The following is a 24,183-nucleotide window of genomic DNA, read 5'->3' as shown; positions in this document are numbered from 1 at the left end:
GGAATTCGGGTGGGCGGTGGCGACGGCAGCAGCGGTAGTGGCGGTAGGAAGACGGGGGGGGCGATAGCAGTGGTAGCAGCAGTAGGAAGCCGGGGGGGTAGCAGCAGTAGTGGCCTAGGTTTTGCAAGGAAAAGCCTCCAGGTGTGGGGGGGCAGAGGCCTGGTGTACGCCGCGTGGCCACCTTTGGGTGGTGGGGTGGAGGCAGCCTCCCTTGCAAAAGCCGCGGCCTGGCATACGCCGTGTGGCCGCCATCGAGTGGGGGGGCGGTGGCGGCCTAGCTTTTGCAACGGAAGTCCTCAAGGCCTTCTCTCGCGAAAGCCGTAGCCTCATGTACGCCACGCGGCTGCCTTCAGGTGGGGGGGGGTGGCGGCCTCCCTTGCTAAAGCTGCGGCCTCGCGTATGACACGTGGCCGCCATCAGGTGGGAGGGGCGGCGGTGGCCTCCCTCGCGAAAGCCGCGGCCTCATGTACGCCGCATGGTTGCCATTGGGTGGGGGGGCGGTGGCAGCCTAGCTTTCGCAAGGGAAGTCCTCCAGGCCTTCCCTCGCGAAAGCCGTGGCCTCATGTACGCCGCGCGGCTGCCTTTGGGGGGGGGGTGCGGCGGCGGCCTAGCTTTTGCAAGGGAAGTCCTCCAGGCCTTCCCTTGCGAAAGCCACGGCCTCACGTACGCCGCACGGCCGCCTTCGGGTGGTGGAGGGGCGGGGGCGGCCTAGCTTTCGCAAGGGAAGTCCTCCAGGCCTTCCCTTGCAAAAGCCGCTGTCTCGTGTATGCCGTGTGGCTGCCTTCTGGTGGAGGGGCGGCGTCGGCATCCTAGCTTTTGCTATGGAAGCCCCCGCCCCTCCCCTCTAGCCTCGCCTTGCTGGCTAAGCCTGCCAGGCAACCTAAGTGACCCTAGCCTTGTCCCTCCAGTCAAGTGTCTTACCTGTTCCTGCTGCCTGCCATCGCGACGAGGATCCATCCATTGCATCGGAGTGCTCCTGATTCTGCCTACTACTGGTAAATGACCCGGTTTTATTTAATTATTATTTTAATGTATTTTAAAATAATATTTTATTTAATGCATAGAATTTTTTACAATAGTTTTACATATAAGTATTGAGTGTAGAATACTTTAAAATGGTTTACTTCCATTTATTTTGGATAGAATCTTTTTTTAAATTGTCTTTGACTATTTAAAAAAAGATTCTATCCAAAATAAATTAAAATAAACCATTTTAAAGTATTCTACACTCAATTCTTTGAAATGTATTGTGCATAGAATTTTTTATAATAGTGTTATTGTAATTTATTGTGTGTGGAATATTATTAATGGTTTCATTTTAATTATTGTGTGTGGAATAGTTTGAAATGGTTACAATATAAATTATTGCTTGTGCTTTGAAATAATGGTTACATAAGGTGACCAGATTTTCAGATTGGTAAAGAGGGACACCATTGACCGGGGGGGGGGGGGCTTGTGTCAAAAGGTCACACAAGACCATTACATGACCCCAGGACACTGAAACCATCATAAATACGAATCTGTTGCCAAACATCAAAATTTTGATCACGCGACTATGAGGATGCTGCAACGGTCGCTAAGTGTGAAAAATGGTTGTCACTGTTTTCAATGCCATTGTATGTATCCTAGAAAATCAGATTTAGTGTGTTTCACCCTCATTGTTTAGGTAATTCTGAGGTGGTTGATGGTTCTGTGAGCGCCTGTCCTTTATAATTGCCTGCAATGCCTTGATGGTTTTTATTCCAGTGGCTTTGTCTTTCCTGTCTTTAGGCTTAGGAAAAAAAACCTGGTTTCATTTGCAGTCTTTTGGGGGGGATTCTTATTTTTTGGCGTTTTCCATCATAGTTTGTGTGTGTGTGTGTGTGTAATGTCCCACAGTTATCTACGCATTAATAATTATCTAGTAATATTTCCTTATACATTTTAGGGACCTTTCCTTACATAATTGGTGTTTTCTTTCATACTTTTGGCTTTCTAATTCCTGTTTCCGTTAGTTGGCAATAGCTAAAACCAATCCCACGTGGAAAAGTATTCAAAGCCGTCTTGATTTTAATTGTCAATTTATTTATTCCTGCACATTGTAATATTTATTCATTTACATATCTCTGTTTTTCCACTGTTGTGCAAACACAATTCCAGCAGCTGCTAACATGTGTAAAATTAGATATATATATTATACTCCCTTTCAAATAGCCAACAAAATATTTCTGGTTTTAATTCCATATCTTCCTTTATGATTGCTTCTAACCACTAACTTCTGAATAGCTTCTTGGACTGACCTAAGTACTAATTCATAATTTCATATGCATTCATATATTCCTGTCTTTTGGAACTGAGAACTAAATTTCAGGAAAAGGAAAACTGTATTGCTCTGGTAATATGACATTAATTCTTGAACTATCTTCTTGGATGAAAGATTATATCTTTCCTGTTTGTTTATATCTTTCCTGTTTCTCATCCTTCCTGAAAAGACTGTACATTGTTGGTTGAAAGCAGAGGTCCCTTCTTGTTACCCACAGAGTCCTCAGCTTACAACCACAATTGAGTCCAATATTGTTTTATTTCTTTGGCAGCAGTTAGATCTACTTAGCACCAATGAAGAAGAGGCAACAGAGTATGACCGCTTTCTTCTCCAAAAAACCAAGAGTTGAGGAATCAGCTGATCCAAAGCAGTCACCAGCCGCACCAGCCGCACCAGCACCGCCAGCCGCACTAGCACTGTCAGCCGCACCAGCACCACCAGCACCACCAGCACCACCAGCACCGCCAGCACCACCAGCTGCACCAGCACCACCAGCTGCACCAGCACCGCCAGCACCTCCAGCACAACCACTACCACCAGTTGAGGTCGGAGAAAGCAGCCAGTCCATCGACTCCACTGCAGTTTCACAACTTCCTGACTCCTGGAATTTGCAGCAATACAAACACTTCAAGGACAGGTTTGATGGACTGGAAGTATCCAACAAGAAGGTGGGTTGTGCGTACTGTGCAAAACCCATGTTCGCGTTGGAGAAAGGTATTCATGTTTCCAAAGAGTGGAAACATTTCCAGGTGTCACCAGCAGGGAAAAGCAAGGATGTACAACAAGCATCGTTGAGAAAAAAATTAAGGGAACATTTTCAGTCAAAGGCACACCTTATTTGCGTGGAGACCAGTAAGCAACAGGAGCAGGAAGCTTTCACCAAATCCCTGGATAAGTCAACTGAGAAACATTTATCCAGTACTTGCACAATATTTTCCACTGTTTACGATCTGGCGCAGAGATGTAATCCATTCTCAGACATCGAAGCGCAAGTAAATTTGCTGAATACGCTTGGAGTGGATGTTGGAGTTGGCTTGCATTCACGAAGATCTGCAGTGAAAATTGTTGACTTCATTGCAAAACAGATCAAGACCACCGTGTTTTCAACGATTATTGCAAATAATCGAAAGGTGTATCTAATAATTGATGAAACCTCAACACTTTCAATGAGAGCAGTGCTGATAGTTTTTGTTAGAGTTGAGGATCCAGAATGCCCAGCAACCATCTTTGTTGAGTTTCTGGAATTACAGAGACAAGATGCGGAGACCATATATTCCGCAGCAATGGAAAGCTTGCACAAAGTTGGATTCACCACCGAATATCTATGGAAGAACTTAATCGCTTTCTGCTCCGATGGCGCCAACGTTATGCTTGGAAGAAAATCTGGAGTCAGCGCCAGAATAACTCAAGAATTCCCAAACATCATCATCTGGCACTGCTTAAACCACCGCCTGCAACCTGTGCTGGATGATGCAATAAGAGAAGTGAAGAAGGTCAACCACTTCAATATCTTCCTGGATAAAGTGCACACCATCTTTCACAAATCCTGCAAGAGCCAGAATGACCTCTTCCAAATTTCTGCGCAATTGGGCATCAAAATAGTGAAGATTGGCAGAGTTTTGGGACCACGATGGGCTGCCTGTAGTTTAAGGGCAACCATGGCTTCAGACTTCAGACCCGGTTACAGCACAGAAACCGCTTTGGTCGCATTGATCGATGATCTCTGGAGAGCCAGAGATGGAGGACACTCCTCCATCCTGGTCCTCCTTGACCTCTCAGCGGCTTTCGATACCATCGACCATGGTATCCTTCTGCGACGACTGCGGGAGGTGGGAGTGGGAGGCACCGTGTTGCGGTGGTTCTCCTCCTACCTCTCGGACAGGTCGCAGTCGGTGTTAGTGGGGGGGCAGAAATCGTCCCCTAGGCCCCTAACTTATGGGGTGCCTCAGGGCTCGGTCTTATCCCCCCTACTATTCAACATCTACATGAAACCGCTGGGAGAGATCATTCGCAGGCATGGGATTAGATACCATCAATATGCGGACGATACTCAATTGTATTTGTCCGCCCCGTGCCAACTCAATGAAGCGGCAGACGTGATGAACCGAGGCCTTGAAGCCGTTATGGACTGGATGAGGGTTAACAAGCTTGTGCTCAACCCAGAAAAGACCGAGTGGCTGTTGTGTTTTCCTCCCAAAGATTCGACCAATATTCCATCTCTCAGGCTGGGGGGTCAAATTCTATACCCCTCAGAGAGGGTTCGCAACTTGGGGGTCCTCCTGGATCCACAGCTATCGTTTGACCACCACTTAATGGCTGTGACCAGGGGGGCATTCGCCCAGGTTCGCCTGGTGCGCCAGTTGCGACCCTACCTGAATCGGGAGGCTCTCACAACAGTCACCCGGGCCCTTGTGACCTCTAGGCTGGAATACTGCAATGTGCTCTACATGGGGCTGCCCTTGAAGAGCATCCGGCGACTTCAGCTAGTACAGAACGCGGCTGCGCGAGTGATTGTGGGTGCACCCCGGTTCACCCGCATAACACCTATCCTCTGCGAGCTGCGCTGGCTACCTGTCGATCTCCGGATGCGCTTCAAGGTGCTATTAGTCACCCATAAAGCCCTACATGGTAGTGGATCTGGATACTTGAGAGACCGCCTTCTGCCAATTACATCCCTGCGACCAATAAGATCACATAGATTAGGCCTCCTCCGTATCCCATCGGCCAGCCAGTGTCGGCTGGCAACCACAAGGAGGAGGGCCTTCTCGGTAGTAGCCCCGACCCTTTGGAACGAGCTCCCCATGGAGATTCGCACCCTCTCCACCGTCCAGGCCTTCCGCACAGCCCTTAAGAACTGGCTCGCCCGTCAGGCCTGGGGATAAGATAGTTACCCCTCCCGAATGATGAATGTATGTTGTTTACTATTTTATTATATGTGTCTATCTTAATGTCTGTATTCCCCTTCCCCGATTTTATGTGAGCCGCCCTGAGTCCCCTCAGGGAAAAGGGCGGCCTACAAATATTAATAAAATCAAAATCAAATCAAATCAATGGCTGTGTGGCGTGCTTATCCAGCGCTACATCAGTTTTTTCAAGGCAATGAAAGGTTCCCAGGCATGGCTTCCCGCTTTCAAAATTTAAATTTTTTGCAGGATTTGGCCCTGATGATTGACATCCTAAGTGAGATTGCTGTCCTGTCATATGCCCTACAGGGGAGATCGACAAATATCATTGTGGCCGAAAAGCTAGTGTTGCGAACAATCGGTGCTGTTGAAGTGCTACTACAGAAAAAGGCCAAATATGAGAAAGAACTTAAGAAATTGCTAAAAACACAAGCCTTCCAAAACATGAATTTAGCTCCAAATCAACGGTTTGTTGCCCTTCCCCATGAAAAACTTTTGGAAAGCATCATCACCAATTTAAAGAAAAGGCTGATGGATTGCGACCATCTAAGAACAGGTAGCCTATTGCCAGCAGCACAAAAGTTACACTTTATCACCTATTTGGAGCCAGATTGCTGGGACATGAAAGATGTAGTCGTTCCATGGGGTGATGGAGAGGAAGCATTGGTTGAATTTAGCCGTATTTTTAATTATGAAATTGATTTGAACAACTACAGGGATTTTTTGGAAAATGTGCTGAAAAATCCAGAGAACTACAAAATTCCTGACAGTGTCAGAAAAGCTAGAGACATTGTCAGGACAATTGCTGTTAATTCAGCAGAGGCGGAAAGGGGGTTCTCAAAAATGAACCTCGTATGTTCAGAGCAAAGAACAAGCCTAATTATTCCAAACATCAGTAACCTGACGGTGATAAGTGTTGTTGGCATACCTGTTGAGAGATGGGACCCAATTCCTACAGTGAAAGTTTGGCTCAGCGTGCACCACCACATGGCTGATGATCCACACATAAAGGAGAAGAAAGCTGCAACAGAGGAATCTGGAAGCCTAAGAACAGTATGGAGATATCAACAACCAGAAAAGCAATAAGACAAGTAAGTGCTTGAGTGTATCTCTTTCATTGTGTTATTCTTATGCAAGGTGTAAGTGCCAGCAATTAAGGCGTTTCTTTCTGTGCCTCTCCTTTGTGCAGGTTTTCTGAGCCAAGCAAAGCCAATCAACCTCAACCTAAATGTAATGCGGTGGTGTGCAGAAGACCGGCAAGCCAGTGATGCTTCCCCTGTAAGTACCTGTCTTTATTGCTGGGTGTGGTGTGCTCTGTGTTGTGTTCCTCCTTGAGATAGTGAAGTGCCAGCAATTAAGGCGTTGCTTTCTGTGTCTCTCCTTTGTGCAGGTTTTTGGAGCAAGATGGTGAAGCGGTGGTGCAGAAGACGCAAAAAAGGAGAGTAATTTTCCTTTTCTATTATTTTGTGTGTTGGTTTCATCCCAATGCAGTGCATGCAATTAAAGTCTTGCTTGCTTTTGTGTCTTTCCTTTGTGCAGGTTTTTGGAGCAAGATGGTGAGGCGGTGGTGCAGAAGACACAAAAAAGGAGAGTAATTTTCCTTTTCTATTATTTTGTATGCTGGTTTCATCCCAATGCAGTGCATGCAATTAAAGTCTTGCTTTCTGTGTTTCTTCTTTGTGCAGCCCATTCATTGGAGTCTGTGATTCTGAAGACTGGCAAGAACAGGCATCTTCCATCTGTAAGTAGCTCTTTTATTGTTTTTGTACTTATTTTAATCTTATTGTAGTTCATCCATTGGGGAAAGAATTCAGTGACATCGTCTTGGCCACTCCCATCTGGTCACATGGGTGGCAAGCCACTCCCATCCGGTCACATGGGCGGCAAGCCACTCCCATCCGGTCACATGGGCAGCAAGCCACTCCCACAAAGGAGGCCACGCCCACAGAGTAGGTTCGAACAATTTTTGAAACCCACCCCTGGGGTGGGAGTATGAAGAATCAGAGAATCTACAGTGATGGTGCCTTTAACTGGCAACAGAAGACTCTTAGGTCAGTTTTATGATTCCACATAAGTATTAGTCTGGTAACTGGCACCAAAGTTTTCCCCTCTTCTAATTTTACTTTTTCTTTCATTTTTATCTTTTAATTTAAATTGGTTGTTTTATTGGTTTTTATATATTTTGATTGTCTTATTGTGTATGCCACTGAGAGACACGATGGGAGATGGGTGGCTATATAAATGTGATTAAGTAAATAATTTCATCTTTTTCTATTTTCTTTTCCTGGCACCATGGCAATAGAAGTATGTGATGGGAGAGGAAAAATATGACCTGGTCCTTCCTTCCTTGCCCCTTACTCTCTAGTCTTAAGGACCAGATGAAACAAGAAGAAGCCTTATCTCCATCTTTCAGTCAAAGTGTTGCTTTTTCTGATTTATTTCCCATCCAAGAAGAAAGTCCAGGAGACAGCTGTTCAGCTAAAAGCCCCCATTACTGGTCCTCCCTTCATTCTTCCATGGAATGTATCCCTCATTCCAAGGTTTAGCTGGTCCCTCATTGTTTAGTCACTGGGGATTAGTATTTGTACCAAAGGGATGTTATTAGTAAAATTGTTTGGAAGAACCGGAGAGCACCTGTAGGAGTTATCAGCTAAAAAAGGGCTTTTCCCGCTTTCTTTCCATGGAGAAAGGAAATCTGAAGAAGTATGTGTATGTATGTGTGTGCTGAAAAGATATTTCTGGTTTCCATCCCATGAGGTGTGTCAATATTTGCATTCCAACTGTACCACAAGAAGAAATAATCTGTAAATGTGGAATGTTCAATTCCTCACACAGCCATAGTTAAAATGGCCATAACAATGCAAAGCAGTTGTTACTACCACTCATATACATATTTACTGTGATATCTGTGTTAGCCTATCCATGAATAAAAAGTAGTGTCCAAAGTACTAATTAGCATAATTATGCAAATTCTGATAATTGATGCAGCCTTAGGATATAAATAAAATTTTGGATACAGCTTTGCATTTGATGAAACTAAAACTGTTCTGTTCTTCTGGACTTTCAAAATGGCTTAGTCCAGATGTAGGAAGCCTAATATACTATCATTCTTATGTTCAAAAATTCAGTGAAATACAAAATATGTACTCCTAATGTGTGCATATGGAAGCTTAAACTATTTGATGGGACATACCTATACTCAGTTATATTATTGATAATTACAAGTATAGGCAAGCATAATTTGCCATGTTATTAACATCTAACCAAGGAACAATAAAACAAATGTTTGCCCAGCAACTGGGAGTCAATTGTTTTTCTTTCCAGACAAGCTTAAAACACATTTCTGAGATCAATACAATATTATTTTGGATAAAGTTCAGGATAAAATCCAACATGTAAACAAAACTAGACCTTGCTTTAAAGAAAGGATGCAGAGAGATTTTACTGAGAAAAGATTGATGCACAGAACCAATAAAGATTAAATTATATTAACAAGTTTTAGTTAACAATAGCAAGGGTGGAGGTCAGAAACTAGTAAACCAAATGCAACCTGACATTCAGGTGGGATAAAAGGTAGTATAAATAATGATGTATATCTGTGAAAATAGAAGACAAGGGTTGACAAGAGAAGAAGGATTTGGAAGATCTTTGGTTTGGAGAAAATATTTTTCGTATGGAATCTAGAGTTCTGTTTTGTGCAAGTGGAGAGGGGAGAAGTAGATTTTTTAAAATATATTCCTAGGGATCCATATTATAATGTTGGTTGCAGAATAATTCAGTATTAAAAAAACTATAAGCTTTAAAAAGTTTTGATAACCTTTTATAAGTCTATAGAGATTCTCAGTCATCCAGGTTGTCCCAAAGGTTGTTTTTTTTTCAGGAGGCAATTGGACTTTCTTGTGTTTTCTTTGAAGGCATTTTGCTCCTCATACAAGAAGCTTCTTCAGCTTTAGAATAAAGTTGGAAGAGACCTTAGAGGTCTTCTAGTCCAACCCTCTGCTTAGGCAGGAAAACCTATAACATTTCAGACAAATGGCTATCCAATCTCTTCTTAAAAATTTCCAGTGTTGGAGCATTTACAACTTCTGGAGGCAAATTGTTCCACTGATTAATTGTTCTGTCAGGAAATTTCTCCTTAGTTCTAGGTTGCTTCTCTCCTTGAGGTTTCCACCTATTGCTTCTTGTACTGCATTCAGATGCTTTAGGGAATAACTTGACACTCTCTTCTTTGTGGCAGCTTCTGAGATATTGGAACACTGCTATCATGTCATCCCTAGTCCTTTTTTTCATCAAACTAGATCAGTGGTTCCCAACATGGGGCCTATGTCCAACAGGGAGGGAATTAGATTTTTGTGGGGGCAATTTGAACCTTGTTCAAACTAAGTTAATGGCTTTTTAGGCTTCCTCCATGTGAGGAAGGAGGGCCATCAGGGGGGCATCATGATTTTAGAGATGCTTAGGTGGGGCATTGCCAAAAAAGGTTGGGAACCACTGAATTAGACATACCCAATTCCAGCAACCTTTCTTTATATGTTTTTGCCTCCAGTCCCCTAATCAAGTTTGTTGCAACTTTGTTCCTTTGACTGGATAGTGGGAATGGAAGGATTTATATTCCTTGCAGACAGCTGGTCATTTGCATTATTTTAGTGAGGCATTGATGCCAGCATAAAATAATGCAAATGACCAACTGTCTGCAAGGAATATAAATCCTTCCATTCTTCACCATCCAGTCAGAGCTGAAGAACCTTCTTGGATGAGAAGCAAAACATCTTCAAAGAAAAAACAAGAAAGTCCAGTTGCCTCCTGAAAAAATACCTTTGGGTTAAGCTTTTATGACTTTTTACACCAGAATTGAGAGGTTTAGGTCTTATTGATTTGGTTAAAGATAAGAAATGGTATGCGGGATGAAACAATATCCACTGGTAACCTTATAGCGGATAAAATGTTACTAAATTTGTTTATACTTGTGATTAAGGTTAAAAGTCACTCCGTTATGCAATTCCTTTTTTTTTCTGCTTTTGCTTTTCCTGTGCAATTTATTCCTTTTTCTATTTTTTCTAAGTTTAGTTTGTATTAGTTTTTACTATTGCAATTAAAATATATTTAGAAAGAGAAAAAACTATAAACATAAGTATTATTTGGTTGTGATTTTGCAATCATGTTGGAGTTTAATGAATATAGCTATTTTATTTAATTGTTTCTTAGCTATTTGATACAGAGGTTGCATAAATCACAGAATCCCATTACATTATGGGAATCTATCACAGATTCTACAAATGGCAAGAGATATTGGACTGAACTATTTCTGGAAGGATACAGGATGATGAAATGAAATGTCACAATAAAATTTAGTTAAATGTATTTAAATTTTGAGTATTATGTATAAGACAAAGTAATAATAGCTATAGCCAAATAAATGATTAAAAATGATAATAAAGCATTTACATATACTAGATAGATAATATGAAATTTTATACAAACTGTAAGTGAGGATGATGGAGAGGATGTTGAAAAACCTTTTTATAAAAGATAAATAATTCTATATAGAATAGAATATAAAGATGTAATATCATTGGATGATTTCAGGATGATATAATGAAATGCCATAATATAAATTTACTTCAAATTTAACATGTTTCATATAAAAAGGATGTAATAATAGCTATGCTTAATGGATGTTTAACAACTATAACAATTTGTATACATGTGTATTTAATTGATGATACTAATAATAGAAAAAACATGGAATTGAAAATTATTAGAGAATGTTATCAATGTTAAAATAATGATTTAGAATAGGATATAAAAATTCTTTATTATTGGATATATTGAAGATGATATAATGAATCATTATACTATAAATGGATACATATTCAGAATACCTTGTTTAAAATGGAGAAACACTAGTGATAAGGAAACAAATGAAGTATAATAATAATGTATACAAAGATATTTGATTGACAATATATGAATTATGATAAAACTCAAGTGATGACTATGGAAAGGATGCAGAAAGACCTTGTAACCAATCAACATACTGTATGCAGATGAAGATGTTTTTATGTTATATGTCTTGTGTGTTTGTGTTTGTTTGAAAATAAAAATTGTATTAAAAAAAATTAGGGCATGTCCATGTAGATCTCCAAGGGTTATTACCAAGACAAAAATGTCAGCTACTTTTCATTTATTTAATTACATATTAATTTAAATAAAATGTAACTAATTCATACAGTTAAATCATGCTTACTTTTTTGTCTTCTCATGAATAATCTCTCCAACATAACATTTAAAGGCAAAGAGTGGCTCTTAACCAAGTAATATTTGGTTCCTTGCCTTATAGCAAGACATCAATAGATGTTAATAAAATCAAATGTTAGTATTTCATAAATTCAAATATTTGTTTAAAAATTATTCATTTTAGCTAAAAAGCAATTCATATTTCTTAGAATTCCTCATTTCAATAATGTTTACAAAACAGCATATATCACCTGCATTTAATTCTTGTTACTTTTTAATAATAAGCTAAGCATGAATTCATTACTTTCTCACTGTTATATTCTTAAAAACATTTATATGAGATCAGTTTGCCCTGACAATTTAAGTTTTTTTTTGTAAAGTTTTATCTATGCATTTACTCAAATCTTTGTACATCCCCCTCTCCCTTCATCAGCTGTCTTCACTGTGTTTTGTTCTTGACATGTCAAGAAGTCCCCCCCCCCAAGCTGAGACACAAATTCCAATCTAAATCAGTAGGACTCAGAAACATCTAATGATGAAAATGAGCATATTTACATGTGATAGCTCTGAGTCAAGATGACATTGCTTATCTTAGGAGTGTAAAATACAAATGTAGTTATGCCAAAGGTTCTTGACAGTTTGATGCTTGTACATTATGAAAGATAGAGTTGTGGTGGGGCAGTGGTTAGAATGCAGTATTTCAGACTTTACTTACTACCAGGAATTTGATTCTGACTGGCTCAAGATTGACTCAGGCTTCCATCCTCCTGAAGTTGATAAAATGAGGATCCTTATTCTTGGGGGGCAATATGCTGACTCTGTAAACCACTTAGAGAGGAATGTAAAGCACTATGAAGTGGTGTATAAGTCTAAGTGCTATTGCTGTTGTTATTGGTTCCATATTGGTACCAATATTACTCTAGAATTAGGATTTGTTTATTCTAATAATTGTCAAAGCCAGTTCCAGCTCAGAAAAGTTTGAAGAGGAGGAGGAGATTTCTTCAAACTGCCTCAAGCTGATTTGGCTACAGAGGATTTAGAGAAGCTAGAAACACCAGAGAACAATGATCAAGGATTTTATCCCAGCCCTGAGACTAATCGGTAACGACTAGCACATATGTGTGTAGGAACCTTTACATTTAAGATATTAAGATTGAGCAAAGAGGGGAAGAGCCAACGTCACAACGATATGGATGTGCAGTCTTGATGCTCCGAGACCGCAACTGATACTTTTGCCGCTCAGTGGTCCAATTGGACCTAAACCGTCCCGCAGAGACAGTGAACAGGAAGAATACATCTTGCTGATCTCAGGGACATCACAAAGTCCCTGATCGATACAAGAGACATTCTTCAAGCCGGTGACAAAAAATCAAGGCATTAGGCTGATGAAGACGGGGCAGCTCCAAAATGGAAGGATACGGAAAGAGAAAATGTTTCCAGCTGGTGAGGAATTTTTACCGTTTTAAAAGAGTCTGCCTATAATAAACTTAAAGTTAATTTAAATGTGAGAACAGAAGAAATAAGCGGTGGAATTAAGCTTTGAATGTTTTGGACAGTGAGTTATCTTACTTTTTAAATGCTATGTTCATGGATGGAATTTATGCAAGCCTTTTAAAATGAATGGATTAAGTTTTCTTCTTCTATTTTTTCTTTTATTATTCTTTGTAACTTACAGACTGAAATTCTTCTTCATTACTGGAGGTGTTTCCCCCATCCCTTCTACTCTAACTCATTCAAGAATCTGACCTTTTTTAAACTTGGAATATAAAAAAGATACAAAAGGAAACAAAGTAAATTGTAACAACAGAGGGAAAGAAAAACACTGCTACTCGGAGGCTGGAGGTTTATGTATTGGAAACAAAACACTTTTACTTTCCTCACTGATTATCCTGGCTTGGCACTTCAAGGTCTCACTGCTTGTTTATAGAGAGTGATAAGAAGAAATGCATACAGATGTTCCTTTGAAGTATATCTTTAACCAGAGAAAAGTGAAAATAAAATCTTGTTGTGAATTTATGCTTAACCTTGTAAAAACCTTCCAAGCCAGAGCAGCAGTGTTTGTCAGCTGGAGATAATGGCAGAATTTCAACAGCAGAAAGAAACTTTAAGCCTGCAAAAGATATTCTTAGAAATTCAAAAATTATCAAACACATTTGAGAGGACGGAGAAGAAGTTGTAAGACCTAGAGCATCTAACAGTAAAATATGATGAAGAAGTTGGAGATGTTCATCAAGTGAAAAAGTGGAGGTTAGAATCCTAAAAACTGAAGAGGAAATTGACCATAAAGAAATTAAATCCACTGATATTTATGGTGATTGGTTTGTGTCTGGAAATGGAAAGAGGAATTAAATGGAGGGGAACTCTACCCCAGATGGCAAGATACAGAAGAAGAAAAAACAAAAGAATTTATCGATTTAAAGAGAGAAATTTTATTAGCAACATCATTGATAACACTAATGACAATTAAAGATAATCTGATTAAGGAAACAGAAGAAGGGCATCAAAATTACATGAGAGATTTTATAAGCAATGAGTTGCTAAGAGGAGTCCATACAAATTTGATTAAGGGCATGATTAGAGGACTGATACGACAAATGGCAGAAGACATGGGACTGTTTTGCTACTGGAAAGATACAGGTTGATAGATGGAAGTGTATAATTTAAAACTAGTTAAACTTAGTGAAATTTAGTGACAACAGATATAGTCAAATGAATAATCAATGATAATAATGTATACATGTATATTGTTATGATAAGTAATAATTGGATATGAATATTGAATGTTACCCATGAAAGGAAGATTAGAAATCTTTTTGGTTATATATAAAGGTTAATAAAAAAGAACTAAATTAAAGTTAGTTAAGTTTTGATTATTAGGGGGGGAAATGTTATGATACAGGATACAGTCAAATAAAGGAGGGATAATGATAACAATGTATATATATATGTGTGTGTGTGTGTCTGTGTGTGTGTGTGTTCTGACCCCCCCTTGACGGCTCATTAACAAACGCAGCAGTTCTTCCACCCTCTGCATGGATCAGGTTTACATGAAACACCAAAGCACTTATCTAAGTGTAACAAGCAATAAATCACGATTAATTCAGCAAGCAATGTTGTACAAACCAAGACACTCACGAAGGAACGATGTTGACTCCAGCAACTGGGGCATGGCAGCATCCTTCCTTTTATCTCCAAACTTCCTCCCACAAGCCCCAGCTGCATACTGAATTTTGTATCCCGAAAAAACTCTCAGCAGAACTGCTGAGTCACAACACTATCCCCCACCACAGGGCCCTTTCCCCGGGGTCCGATGGTTGGGATGACGTGTCCCCAAGATGACCCGCACCCATTTCCCTTGGTGCCTTTTTCATGAATCCCAAACCTCTGGAGGCATAGCCCTCTTGAATCGGAACTCTTTCAGTATCCGGTGGCCACCATGTTTCCTTCCACCCTTCCTGGTGTCGACACCCCATCCAGGGACATCCACCCTCCACAAGCCCGACTCACCACCCCTCCTACCGTTGGAGGTTAATGGCAGCTCTACCAACTGCGGCCGAGCCTTCACTCCCTGTCTAGGGTACTCCACCCTCTGCAAGGCCGACCCACCAACCCCCTTTCCATCGGAGGTTGACGGCTGCTCTACCGACTTTGGCAGAGCCTTAGCTTCCTGTTTAGGGTCCTCCATCCTCTGCAAGGCCGACCCACCAACCCACTTTCCGTCGGAGGTTGACAGCTGCTCTACTGACTTCGGCCGAGCCTTAACACCCTGTCCAGGGTCCTCCACCCTCGGCAAGGCCGACCCACTAATCCCCTTTTCGTCGGAGGTTGATGGCAGCTCAACACTTAATTGTGATTTTTCTGATGTCCACACTTGATTTACTGTAGAAAAAAATGCATTCAGTCACAGCATTAGTTCCTGGTAAGGACAGTGCGTATTCCACAATTTTTAATACATTATTGTATGAAATATGGTTTGTTTGAAAATGATGAAATATTTCTAACCATTTGTTCTCTATTGTCATTTTTGCTGATGTCCAAGATTCAACCTTTTCCTTATTCATATATTTTTTTAATAATGATACCTCAGTAAAAAGATTAGTTTCAGAAATATCACTTTTTGGGAAATTTTGATTAATATGATCGAATGATTTTTGCGCATCATGCCAATCAAGTTCTTGTTTTAATGCAATCCAATTAAAATGTTCAATATCATTGTAATGTACCGTCCACTCCTCTAAATAATCTACACAGTTACTATAGAACTTTTAAACATGATTCATGGTGTCTGCACGATTTATTGCACCTTGTTCTTCTAGCTGCCTTATACTATTACAGATAGTTATGGGAATAAAAATATTTTCTAACCGCTCTTGACACTGAAATTTTAAATTATTAAGTTCATTTGCTACTTCGATTACTGAAATTTTGTCACCTTCAATAAGTTTTATACTATTTTGAAAAACAGCTGCTTGATTGTGTACAAACTCTAGCCAAATTTTTGAAGATTCTTTTTCAAAAAACTCTTCTAAAATTCTAGTACATTTATCCTGTGATAGAAAGTAGGACTTCAAAGGATCGTATATTTGCAAAATTCTTTCGACAGCTGTCAAAAGAGCTAACCAGTGCATTTTACTGTATCCAAGTATTTGCGATATTCGACTTCCGCATTTTCACAAAATTCTTTAAGCATTTCAACGCGCACAGTGTATATATAGAAATAAGAATATATTTTAACAATAATATTTTCCATATCTATGGGCAACAAGTCAGCAGCTGTTTGAATGGCGTTATGTATTATGTGCGCTGCACAACCAACACCAATAATGTTTTGATTAAGGTTTTTGTTTAATTTTAAAAAAATATTATTTGTACCTCTTCTCGCTTTTCCTCCAAAATTTGCATTTGTATTGTCTCCACAATATGCAATTATTTTATGTTTTAAATTGTTTTGTTCCAAAATATTAATAATGGAACTGAAAATTATTTCAGAAGTTTTGCCAGGCAAAGAAACAAAATCTAAAATTCTAATTTGTATTCCAGTTCTCAAATCAAAAAATCTAATAAAAGTTGGAAATAATTTGATATCCTTATGATTAAATGCATCAGAATATATGGATACAAAATTAATTTTCTCTAGATTTTTGTTTAATTCTGAAAATGCATATGGGGAAAGCACATTACGCACAATTGCCTCGGATTTTGTTCTAGCAGAGGTAAATTTTTTGTTGAATAACTTTTTGACAACTTGTGATGTACAGTCCATAGATCTGAAGGAATGATTGTGATTAATAGCATGAAAAGACATAAGTCCTTCTGCTAATGCTAATTTCTTTTCTTCGTCTGCATACGTTGGTTTACGAAAATATTCCTGCATTCTGGAGGAAGATGCAGCAGCATCTACATATCTTTTATGTTTCTGTGTCTCCAAGTGCTTTGTAATATCATGCCTCCCACCGTGCGAAATAGAAAATTCACCATTACATTTCTCACATCTTACTATGTGATCGCTTTTGGTTTTTTTAAGAAAAGGAAATTCATTTCTTAGATCGTCGTTGAATTTGCATCCTCTTTTCTTACTCATTATGTTAATAATCTAAAAAAATTTAAAATTATATGATTTTATACAATATAAAATTCAACGAGGTTGAAACACACTAAATCTGGCAAAGCTGCCTTGCACCAACCTGGCCTGCCCATAGAATAGCAGCCACTTTGAGATACATAAACCTGGTCTGAACATATTGCATCACAAAGAAAACATTTGCAAAAAGGAACATTTCTTGTAGTAAATATATTTTATAAACAATTTAAAAATAAAAATCCCCCCAAAATAATAAAAAAGGTATTCTATAAATAAAAGAAATCCTTAAAAACCATTGTTAAATATTCCACCAGCAATAATTTATACTGTAACCATTTCAAACTATTCCACACAGAATAAATAGAGCCAAGGTGGCGCAGTGGTTAAATGCAGCACTGCAGGCTACTGCTAGATCAGCAGGTCAGCGGTTCAAATCTCACCGGCTCAGGGTTGACTCAGCCTTCCATCCTTCCGAGGTGGGTAAAATGAGGACCCAGATTGTTGGGGGCAATATGCTGACTCTCTGTAAACCGCTTAGAGAGGCCTGAAAGGCCTATGAAGTGGTATATAAGTCTACTGCTATTGCTATAAATTGAAGTAAAATCATTTTCAAAAATTCTATACTCAATACTTTGAAATGGACTCAGGAGTCATGATTGACACTGAGTGAATTTGCACTTTTAATAATCAGGAAGATACAATGGCATTGAAAAAAGTGACTGATGACCATTTTTCACACTTAGCGACCATTTTCACAGTTAGTGACCGTTGTGGCATCCTCATGGTCACGCGATCAAAATGTTGATGTTTAGCAACAGATTCGTATTTCTGTCGCTAAGTGTGAAAAATGGTCATCAGTCACTTTTTTCAATGCCATGTATCTTCCTGATTATTAAAAGTGCAAATTCACTGTGTCAATCATGACTCCTGAGTCCATTTCAAAGTATTGTGCATAGAAATTTTAAAAATGGCTTGTTTCAATTTATTTTGGATAGAATCTTTTTTTAAATAGTCTAAGACAATTTAAAAAAAGAATCAACACAGAATAACACTATTTTAAAAAATCATATGCACAATAAATAAAATATTATTTTAAAATACATTAAAAAAATAAAAGAAAAAAACCCGGCTCACTTACCAGCAGGCAGGCAGAGTCAGCAGATCTTCGCAGTGATGGATGGAAGCACACAGGGAGCCTATATACGCAACTGCAGTAACAATGACAATGATGAAGGATTGGATTGAGTTAAAGAATAAAAGAATTCTGATCTTAGAAGGCCATGACCTGCAGGCATGCTGGCATAATTTCTTATGGAATGACAAACATAAAACGCACAAATACTTTCAAAATCATTTAATTAGGAGAACTTTACTGCAACAATGGCTCAAAATAAAAAAAAATCCACTATGTGAAAACCCCAAATTGGCTGTCACCAACAGAAAGAACAACACACCCAAATTTTACAGATTGGAACAAAATTCTAAGACACAGAGATCTAGTTGACAGACAGGGAAATTTAAAAACAATTGAAGAATTGGCAGATCAGAATATGAAAGGTGATTGGCTAACCTACCTCCAAATTAAAACTAAATACAATAAAGACACTAAAATATATGGTATTGAAACAGAACCACACAAATTGGATAAAATTATTCAAAGTCTGGACAGAAAGATGATAGGGAAAATATACAAATTCCTCTTGAAGTATCAAATGGAAGAGGAAATTGTAAAAGAACCAATGATAAAATGGGCACAGAACTTTGGCTATAACATTGAACTAGACAAATGGGAAAAATTGGGGGGAATAAATTTAAGAATGACACTATCAATCCCATACAAGAAAAACCAGTACAAAATGCTTTATTATAGATGGCATCTGGCACCGTCAAGGTTGGCCAAAATTTCAACAAATACCTCGCTAAATTGCTGGAAATGTGATTCGATACATGGCACATATTATTATTTATGATGGACTTTTGAAGAGGCAAAAAAATTCTGGAAAAGGATCAAAAATTGGTTGGAAGAAATAACAAAGGTTAAGTTAGATTGGAAACCTGAACTCTTTCTATTAGGAATTATACTGACGAAATACAAAAAAAAGACAAAAAAGAAATACAATATCTAATATTACGTATACTTACAGCAGCAAGGATAGCTTTCGCCCAGAAGTGGAAAAATAAACTAAACCTAAATGAAGAAGAAATAATAAGAAAAATTATGGACTGTGCCGAAATGGATAAATGAACGAAAGAAATACAGGGAAAAGAAGAATCAGAATTTTATTGGATATGGGATAATTGGTATATAGTTGGATGGAACAAAGGAATCACAGACAGTGGTCACATTGAGCACAGGGGCCGCCACAGGTGGCAGAAGCTCCATGACTGAGTGGAAGTTCTCTGCGCGAGTGAAACAGCCGCCGCCGCAGGGAGGGAGGCGGGAAGCGACCACGCCTTGCGGACCCACGGTGTGGTCGCTGGGAACCGCAGCACAGGCGCCGCCACGCCGGCAGAAGCTCCGTGACTGAGTGGAACTTGAAGTTCTCTGCACAGTGCGAGGTGAAACTCTGCAAAGGGGGAGAAGGAGGAGAGGAGGGCTGTCTCCTCCCCCCAGCGCCTCCCGATTCCCACCGGTACCAGTCATTACTCACCAGTTAAGCTAAGCCTAAGCAGCAAGCTGCAAGCAAAACAAAAGATGAAATGAAATGGAGACTCGCGCAGGCGTGCTAAACTAAGCGGAGTCCAGCCAATCAGCACCGTGGCGTGCTGAAAATTTTCCATCCCAGCCAGCTCACTGATTAGCTGGAGTCCAGGCCAATCAGTGAGCGGCAGGCTGGGCTGGCTTAGATTTTTGTGTAGAATAGATAGAACGAAACGAGCCAACGAGCTAGCTGCTAGCAGCTGGTGGGCAGGGGAGCAAGAGAGCTGTGAGCACCAAAATAAAGCGGGGTTTTTTAAGAACGGCCTGGGACACGGGAAAAATTATGAAAAGGCGTGCCTGTCCCGCCAAATGCGGGACGTCTGGTCACCCTATGTTTGGACCAGTGTGAGCTTTATTTTAAACTCACCACTAACAAGCAGTCCCTCATTGAGTACAATAATTCTGCCTACTGGAAACTCTGTCAAGTTACACCCTGAACTCCTGTCTTTTATCACTTCTGAACAACCACCCTTGCCTATCAGAACTTGTTTTTTTGGAAAACAGATTGCCTATTTATGATGCTAAAATCTTTGCATGGTACCCCAAATTATGAATGTTCCCTTGGTGAATGTTCAAAGTACCTCCTAGTTTTTACAAAGTCCTGAAACTACGAATGTTGCAGCACAATGGTAGCTTTTACGAATGACTGCAGAAGCTCTGCAACATTCACCCTGCCAATCTCCCCCACCCACCCTCTGGGTCTTCATAGGCACTAGGCCTGTGGATACTCACCTTGCGAAGATCTAGAGAGCCTTCAGGCCTTTGGTGAGTACACAGAGAATGGAGGCCTAAAGTACCACAAGGACACATGAGATCAGTAGCACAAGATCTCATGTTATTGATCTCTCATGATCTCACAGTACTTTAGGCCTCTGTTCTCTGCAAATACCTGGACAAGATCTGCACAAAATGTTTTGCAAATGGAGGGAAGGCCTGAAACATTGAAGCTTTCTCTCCATTTGCAAAGCCTTTTGTCATCTTTGCAAAAAGTCTTTGTTGCTGAAAATGGAGCCCAGGTTGAGTTCATGCATCGCTCTGGAGCTCTGTTTTTGCCAGGAAATGCCTTTCCTCAAGGCCTCTGCCAAAGAGAATAGAGCCCCCAGAGGGAGTGCGTGTGTTGCTCTGGAGTTCCATTCTTTTTGGCAAAGGCCTTGACAAAAACAGTTCTCTCGAGTGACATACAATCCCTCCATTCTCGTCAGCAGAGGTCTTGAGAAAAGACCTTTCCTGGTAAAAGCAGAGCTCCAGAGCAATGTGTGCTCCCTCTGGGGTCTGTGTTCTCTTTGGCAAAGGCCTCCTCAAGCCCTGTGGAGTTCTTTGAAGTGGCACCCCATAGGTACATAAACACTTTTTAGCCAGAGGCTGATGGCTTCTGGGGGCCATGATCTCTTGCGACTTCAGACATCCATCTGCTTTTGCAGAGAATGGGTGCCTGAAGTCTCATGAGATTAGGGAATCCAGAAGCTTCCAATCTGTGCACAAATAGTTTTTGCACACCAGCAGGAGGCTTGAAGTCTTTGGAGGAGAGTTACCAAGGCTGCCCACCATTCCAGAAGTGGCAGGCAGTCTCAATGAGCCAGAGAAGCTAAGAAGGGTGCATTTGTTCTGCTCTCATCGCTTGCTGGGAGCAGGCAAAGAAACAGAGAGACTGGCAAGGAAACAAAACTTCAAAGGGTAAGTGACCTAACATGGCAGGATAGGGGGGAGCAAATGTTGGGATCCCAGGGGAGGAAGAATGAGGTATGTCAGGGGTTCAGGGGAGGCCTTGGTTGGTCTGGAACAGATGGCCTATTCCATAATTATCCCCCCGCATTCTCCACCCTGAGTTACCACATGTGCACTTAACAAGTTGCACATTCGATTAGTGAATGCATGGGCAAAAGGAGGGAGTGATCACATTCAAGTTACACAATTCACTCCTATGAATCCTTGGATTAAGAATGGAATGGGCAGACTCCATTACATTCATATCTCGAGGACTACCTGTATATAATTCAGTTTCTATTTTCTAAGAGATCAGATTCCTTAAGCACAGTATCCCTTAACCATAAGTATAGTTCTGGTTCACCTTATCAAGACCTTATTATCCAATGTTTTTTGTTCATTGTATCACAAAGTGATCAGGCTAACAGGTTGCATTATTCATGGTAGTATGAATTTCCACTTTCTCCCTGACTCTTTTTGTCTCTCATTTTCCTTGGCGGAAAATGATAATTATACTCTAAGTCTTAGTACCTATGAATAAGCTACTGAGCTTTAACAGACCTCCTGGATCTCAAGGCTCTTGACTTGTTTGCATTGGTAAATATACCAGATATCTTGGTAGAGACAGAGTTATCTGTTCTAGTCATTATTATTTATTCTATTTATTGATGGAAATGCAAACACTGAACTGAAGTGAAAAAAGAAATTCAGAAATATGTCAAAAGAAATTTTCTTCAAGACTATATAGACTGAGGCATCTGACACTATTACTTCCAGCTAAGGAACAAATCAGACATGCCATTTCATGAAACTAGACTTCAGCAAAATTGAGGAAATCCTAGTGTACATTAGCAGTACAAATGTATTAACAAAATGGTTTATGTTTCTACATTGATTTGTTCAGTATTTACTATTTCCTTCATCTGCTTTGACTTTTCTTTTAATCCAGTGTTTCCCAACGTGGGCAATTAAGTGAAGAAAAGATAAGAATAAAAAATTGATGTTAACTGAATTATGAAATTGTGAAGAAAGTAATCACTAATAGAAAGAATTTCAAACCTGTAATAAGGCAATGGTAACAAGGTTACACAAGCATGGGCATGCCAGGAGCAAAGTAAATCAGAATTTGAGATAAATTTGTTTAATGATGATCAACACATAATTGCTAAAATGTACAAACTTTTACTGAAATTTGAAACAGGAAGAATGGCTTAAATAATGCATCATAAATTAGGCTACGAATTTTGGTTATAAAAATTGTACCAATGTAAAAATATATGGTAAAAGGCTGAAATTTACATTGTATTATGATATAAAAATAATGTTTATAAAATGATATATCAGTGAGGGGAGTCCTCTGAAAATGGTGTGCTGAGTGGAGGAGCAGTCTCCTTCTTCTTCTGACAAAGGGCTGATTTTTTTTCCCACCAAAGCAGGCTGTTTAACAGCATACTCCCCAGATTTGAACAGGAGAAACTAGGAATGAACCAATATGACTCTCAGATGACTGTGGACTTACCTGGGAAAATCTTAATGGTTGAAATGTTTGGTAGGAGTGGTTGGAGAGTTGGGTCTCCATCTTTTCCTTTCAGCTGTTTATTTGTACTGCTTGATTTTTGCTGCACATTTTGAAGTTCCCTTTTTTATTTTGATTCTTATTTTTAAATGTTAATCAACTGGTTGAATGCTACCAGGGGTTTATTCTAACGTCTTGTTAGATTTTAAAGTGATTTTTGTTGTGTGTGTGTGTGTGTGTTTTTTTTTTACTGTGTTAACCTGCTGTTACGAATCACTTTTGTTTTCTCTGTATGGAAGTCAACAATAATTTCCTGGGTAGTGAAAATGATCTGATCTGATATACATTTACATTGGATTTTCACTACAGGAATTTTGCATTCTGTTAATTTTTAAAAGCTCTGGTCATTAAAAAAAAACTTTGATGGAAATTTCACTTTTTTCATTCATTTTTATTGCAGGAAATATTATCTCAATGTTCAATGAGGTTGTTTTGTTTTGGTACATCTAATTCCCCTGTCTTTGAGAGAAACTGTCAAGTCTCATAGATCCTATCGGAGCACTACCATTCTGGTAGGGAGAGGGCCCTGGATCTCTTTTACAACCCCATTCCTGTTTCTGGCATCCTGTCACTTTGATATACCTGCTTGGGAAAGGGAGGGGAGGGAATTGGGGCCATCTGTTTTGTCTCAGCTCCGAAGAAATGGGCAAAGTGGTGCTTGAGAACAACTTCTTATCACCTTTCTCAGCTTGAGTTCTCATAACAACTTCGGCTTGTGGATTGGTTCAGCTTGGACTGGTCATATTGGAAGGGTTTTCTGCAGCATTTAATCTAATGGGTTTTTGAATGAGAATGTCAGATCCTGCCTTTCTTTCCTTGCTATCACTTTCCCTCAATGAAAGTCTCATTTTGAAATAATTCCTGTTTCAAGAGTTCTGTTTTCTTGAGGAGAGGAGAGAGGCAAGTCCTTACAGAATATTCTTGGTTGTAAAACCCAGTTACAGGAGAGTCTTGGACTATATATATACATAAAAGCAAACAATGCATCAACAATATAGGCCTTTGGGAATCCTTTGGGGAAATGCTTTTCAACCTTTAAGTTTAAATTGAAAACTTAGCTTAAAAAAGTTTGTTAAAATAACAACAGTTTTAAATCAACCCAAAGATGGTATTCAGATACAAATAACAGAGGTTAAACCAGACTTGCAACCAGATGGATTGGAGTCTAATTTATTGCTA

At 39.7% G+C, this 24,183-nt stretch overlaps 1 protein-coding gene across 1 annotated transcript; it reads left to right on the top strand.

Moving 5' to 3' along the window:
• The first annotated feature begins 2,832 nt into the window (after window positions 1-2,832).
• LOC148043309 (E3 SUMO-protein ligase KIAA1586-like) lies at window positions 2,833-6,308 on the top strand. The gene is made up of 2 exons (XM_087726273.1): window positions 2,833-3,958; window positions 5,351-6,308. The coding sequence occupies exons 1-2, from the start codon at window positions 2,998-3,000 to the stop codon at window positions 6,289-6,291; spliced, it is 1,902 nt and encodes a 633-aa protein (XP_087582399.1). The 5' UTR covers window positions 2,833-2,997; the 3' UTR covers window positions 6,292-6,308.
• The last annotated feature ends 17,875 nt before the right edge of the window (window positions 6,309-24,183 follow it).

The sequence above is a fragment of the Thamnophis sirtalis genome, unplaced genomic scaffold, assembly GCF_051295495.1.
Source record: "Thamnophis sirtalis isolate CommonGarterSnake01/CBP01778 unplaced genomic scaffold, rThaSir2_p1.2 scaffold_12, whole genome shotgun sequence".
Taxonomy (NCBI): Eukaryota; Metazoa; Chordata; class Lepidosauria; order Squamata; family Natricidae; genus Thamnophis; species Thamnophis sirtalis.
Note: the sequence above shows the minus strand (reverse complement) of the source record. Positions and strands in the feature narration are given on the sequence as shown.

Bases quoted from the DNA above. Each gene is read 5' to 3' on its own strand.
- LOC148043309 (XM_087726273.1), top strand. From the start codon at position 2,998: ATGTTCGCGTTGGAGAAAGGTATTCATGTTTCCAAAGAGTGGAAACAT. The intron at 3,959-5,350 runs CCATGGCTTCAG...ATCAAATCAAAT, and splicing joins TGCCTGTAGTTTAAGGGCAA to CAATGGCTGTGTGGCGTGCT.